Raw genomic sequence first — 4,742 nt, 5'->3', positions numbered from 1 at the left:
GTGTTGTGGAGATAATGGAGGTGTTGTGCGGGGGGGGGGGGGTGTATGGTGTGTGGTCATTAAATATGTATTCTGATATACGTTCTTCACAGAAAATGAGCCAAAGCCAGTGAGTCTCAGTTTGAAAAATTAAATAATTATATCATTTTTTTCTTTTATTAAAAAGTGAAAACGGGTCCCGAACACCACACAAGGGTTAAACTAACAGCACATCCCAATAAAAAAAAAAAAACGTAGACAGTGTACTAACCATAGTTCTCGCAACAACTTAAACTTACTCTGATAACGGTGATATGTCCTCCCCATCCATATCCAATGTTGGGTAAATAGATGGTGGGCCTTTCTGCCCGCTCTCCCACAACTCTTTGACACATTTAAAGAAGCCACCAATTGTGAAAGCCTGTACAAAAAGAGTTATACACAGAAGAGATCAAATAAACACTCGGAAAACACTTGAATAAAAAAGCGTGTTCCGGCGGTTCTTACGTGAAGCGATTTGTTGTGCCTGTAAATCAACTCAGTTCTCTTTCTTCTTTCTAAAAGGAAGGGAAAAACATATTTTGGCAGTGAATGTTTCCTTATGTTACGTGGTTCAGTCACGCCGCAGTTCGCATCTGAGTCTGATGGTGAAGAGTCGACTTCTGCTGAGACCACAGAAGATATGCGACTGCGTCGATGCGTATTCCTTGGCCTTTTTGCCTCAGGTACTGGATGCTGAGTTATAAAAAGGCTGTCTCCCGAGTCACTGGGGAAACACATTGACAAAAAAACATTTTAGCAAAAGTTAGTGAGTTTCGATGTGTTCACTAGATATAGGGTTTGAAATACATCCCAAAGTAGACTTGACTTCTGGTATATTCTCTAAATCTATAGCTCTATCCTAATTAGTGAATTAAGTCAAGGCACAAAAGTAAATGATATGCTTATTTATTTAATAAACACTACTATACAATACTAGGGCATGGTTAAAGCTGAAAGATCACAATTATTGCGTGTACTACACAGCATTGGAATATGCGAACTACATGGGCCATTAACACCTAAAACCAAACTTTAAGCTGTAAAATATAAAAAAACAAAATAAAAATACCTGTCTGTTTCAATTGGTTCTCCAAAATATCTGTCACCTGTAGAAGAGTGTTGTAGGACTAGGTCAGATGACTCCACTGTTAACATTTTAGGGGTGCTCCTTTTTGCCATGTCGCTGTTTAGCTACACCACGTAATATGAATTTGACTTCCGCTGAAGTTTTTTGCCATGTCGCTGTTACAATTCATATTACACTACGTAATATGAATTTGACTTCCGCTGAAGCCCCTTATTCAGGTATCTTGAAACACGACGTATTCTGTTAGATTATGTGTCTGTTGTGGATAATATCGCATAAAAAGGCGCTAATTTTTTCCAAAACGGACAGAACAAAACTCCACGTTCTCGGTGGACAACCCGGAAATATAATCCGGTGACGTAAATGACGTAAATGACGTACATGACGTACCCCACCATGTGATCGTGTTTTACCCAAAGCGACTGCTAAATGTAATGTAATGTATGTAATATTTAGCGAATACTTCGATTCTGTTTGTTACATAAGTTACCGTTTTATATAATGTGACGGTTGAGGGATAATTGGTTATGTGTGTTTTACTGTTTAACCTTTTCTGACAGTTCTTGGGTGCCCGCTACAATATATTAGAACAATATATATATACAGTATATGACTACGGACTTCGCTGTGCTATTGCAATGACAGAGGCGGTGTATGCGACGATTTGCAACGATTTACGGCATGCCTACTGCATCTACAGGACATTCACCCTGAGGACCAGACATGGCAGACGTCAGTCCAGTTGAGAAGGCTCAGCTACACATTCCGAGCCTGCAGGAACTCTGTACTGGTAAGAAGGCATCAAAATGTGCAATTAAACAACTAAAAGCATAACTGTGGAACTTATCGGTCGTGGTTGGGTTGTTGGTTACAGTTTTGCAAGCGGGACTGGAAAGTAACTTTGCTGAAGCACAGGTCAATGTTGTGGAGTGTCCCGATCTCACACAAAAACCATTCTGCTTCCCTGTCCCGGGTAAGAGCATTTTACTATTTAAATCCCTAAATTCTGACGTGAAACAAAGTGCAGCGGCAGAGGAACGGCATCTCTTAAAAAAATATACTGCTTCAATTTGTCCGCCTTAGATACATTTAACTAAGAATTCCACATCCTAATTTTCTTAAGGTTACTGTAAATGATTTGTAGTTTGTAGAACATCAGGAAAAAGTCATTTGAACCAAACAAGATACTTAAAAGTCCAGCTCCTTTAGTGGGATTGTGGAAAGTACAACATTCATTTAAATTGCATGTTTGCTTGAATGTCAAACAATTTCAGTCCAACAGTGCTGATTTTGGCATCGGTGTCAGCTGAAAAGGTAGCTTAAAACAAACAAAAAATAAAAAATAAAAAGAACTGTACCATTAGAGGTAAAAGTAGTTCTGCGGAGTTAGATTTTTAGATTAAAGATGGTCCTTGGTGCGAAGTGCGAGTCATCATGTCATCAAGACCTGAACTATCTCTTCAATGTTACTTTTGGTTAGGTTTATGTGGTAGTCCTCGGATCACTGATGTTGGTGGTGTACCGTACCTGGTCCCTGTGGTTCAGAAGCACAAGGTAACTTTTTTTTCCCCCCGACACCACATATTGTACACAAATATGTATGGTGACATATTAACTAAAGTATTGTTTTGGTCTGCTGCTCATCCTAGGAATACAACATGAACACCGTATCTAAGGAACTGGAGCTGCCTGGAGCTTTCATCCTCGGCGCTGGGGCCGTCTCTTCCAGGGCTGTTGGAATGAATGCAGAGGTTGTACACTGTTATGGGTTAAATGGGATCTAGTGTCTTAATGTAGTTAATTTTTCACTTTGTCTCCGTTCCACAGCTTATACCTTTGGTTCTCACAGAGACAGAGAAAAGGGCTGAGGTAAACAGCAGCTACGTGGCCTCCATCAATCCAGCCGATGGCCAGTGTCTGCAGGAAAAATACAGTGACAAGTTCTCCGACTGTAACTTTGGACTGCTGGCTAATCTATATGCATGTGAGGGGAAACCTGGAAAGGTATCCAGTCTGATCTCGTTTGTCAACTTCAGGTAGTGAATGAAGGTGCGAATGGGTTGAGGGGGGGGGTGAAAGTTCTTCGTTAAAATGTGGTGTCATTGTTTTCCCTTTGGAAAACAATACATATATTGGTTATACACCAACTTAAAAGCGGGTGTTTTTTTTAATTATTCACCAGGTTGCTTATTTAAGATCAACTTCAAAGCAGGCTTTTTTTAAAATTATTCACCAGGTTGCTTATTTAAGAGAATAACTATTAACCAGCAAACAGTGACCATACAGGTGTTTTTCACTGATGTGCCTCCACAGGTCTTAGAGGTGCGAGCCAAGAGGAGAACAGGAGAACACAGTCTTGTGACAGCCCTGAGGAAGTCCCTTGAGGGCCACTACCCTGATAAAAGTCTGGCTCTGGGTGGAACATTCATTATCCAGAAAGGGAAAGCTAAAATACACATCATGGTAAAAACAAAAAAAAAATTCTTCTTAAAAAGTAATGTGGAAAACCACACAAAACATAACAGGGCTGATCAAGTGTTAACCCAAGAAGGTACATTTGGATTCATTACTGACTCTGAAAACTCTAAGAGACCAACAGGAGTGGTAACAGGAGGGTTAGCTGTTGATCAGTATTTGCTTAATCACCCACCTTGACCATTGGAAAAAAATGAGCAAAGTAAAGAACTCTAAGATGGACATTGTATTTAAATCTCTGCCAGATGGCAGAATTGATTGAACTAAAGCTAATTGTAAACACTGCAACGTTGAATTGTGTTTAAAATGGAATACTTCAAACCTGGTACCACTTAAGTACCACTTATGTGCAACCCACGTCTTCACTCTGTTGCTCTGACATTGTCAGTTTTAATGTTACAGTTGTATCTTTGGACTTGGAGGGTAACTATGTTTTTTCTGTAACAATTCATATTGAATGTTATTGTCCTGTACAGAGACGTACAAAAATATATTATAACTGATACTACGCAAAGGGAATACTGCTGTTTTAAAAGTACCTTAATTTATTAAATAATCGCTAAAAGCTACTTTTAAAATAAATGTGCGTGCTACAGTATTAAATAATTGCTAAAAGCTAAATGTAGCAGTACTTTTAAAATAAATGTGCGTGCTACACTAGTTTTAAATTTAGTATTCCATTTTGCACAAAGTTAATAGGAATATATTATTTCTTGAACAATTAACAAGAAATTCCCTATTATTATATATCAATGAATATGTTGCTCTACTTTGCATATGAACTTGCTGCTGTTGACAATGTTTATAATTTCCTGATCCAGATTGTTGCTCTTTTTTTTTTTGTGTTGGCTTACGGGTAGCCGAGAGAGTTTGCAGTCTGCCCCCTCAACACCAATGATGAAATCAACAGTTGGCTCAAACACTTTGAGGTCACCAGCCCACTGATCTGCCAATCAGTGCTCGTTTCCAAAGATCCGGTGGGTGAAATTTCTAACCTGTCAGAAATGGATTCGCAAAAAGAGTGGCATAGTTACTGTTTGTTTATATTTGTGTGATGTTCATTCAGGGTTTGGACCTGCGTGTGGAGCACACCCACTGCTTCAGCCCCCACGGGGAAGGCGGGCACTACTACATAGATACAACCCCTGACACTGTAGAG

General features: G+C 39.4%; 2 protein-coding genes across 3 annotated transcripts in view; one reads left to right on the top strand and one right to left on the bottom strand.

Annotated features, from left to right (window-relative positions):
• Positions 1-1,456, bottom strand: part of LOC103394878 (uncharacterized) — a 3,565-nt gene extending 2,109 nt beyond the window's left edge. Inside the window, exons 1-4 of one of the 2 annotated variants that reach the window (XM_025065641.1) lie at positions 1,248-1,456; positions 1,091-1,188; positions 487-745; positions 279-400 (exon numbers count right to left, since the gene is read on the bottom strand). In XM_025065641.1, coding sequence (XP_024921409.1) covers positions 279-400; positions 487-745; positions 1,091-1,188; positions 1,248-1,277 — 509 coding nt within the window. In that variant the 5' untranslated portion in view covers positions 1,278-1,456. The other variant, XM_008332333.3, reaches the window with a different exon arrangement.
• Positions 1,457-1,505: 49 nt separating this feature from the next.
• Positions 1,506-4,742, top strand: c19h11orf54 (chromosome 19 C11orf54 homolog; the record flags this gene model as incomplete). The annotated part of the gene is made up of 9 exons (XM_025065835.1): positions 1,506-1,539; positions 1,809-1,898; positions 1,983-2,081; positions 2,589-2,662; positions 2,758-2,859; positions 2,936-3,112; positions 3,422-3,571; positions 4,444-4,560; positions 4,650-4,742. Coding segments are annotated over exons 2-9 (879 nt in total), but the record flags the coding sequence as incomplete, so codon positions are not given.

Source organism: Cynoglossus semilaevis, chromosome 19 (assembly GCF_000523025.1).
Source record: "Cynoglossus semilaevis isolate Cse_v1.0 chromosome 19, Cse_v1.0, whole genome shotgun sequence".
NCBI lineage: Eukaryota > Metazoa > Chordata > Actinopteri > Pleuronectiformes > Cynoglossidae > Cynoglossus > Cynoglossus semilaevis.
Note: the sequence above shows the minus strand (reverse complement) of the source record. Positions and strands in the feature narration are given on the sequence as shown.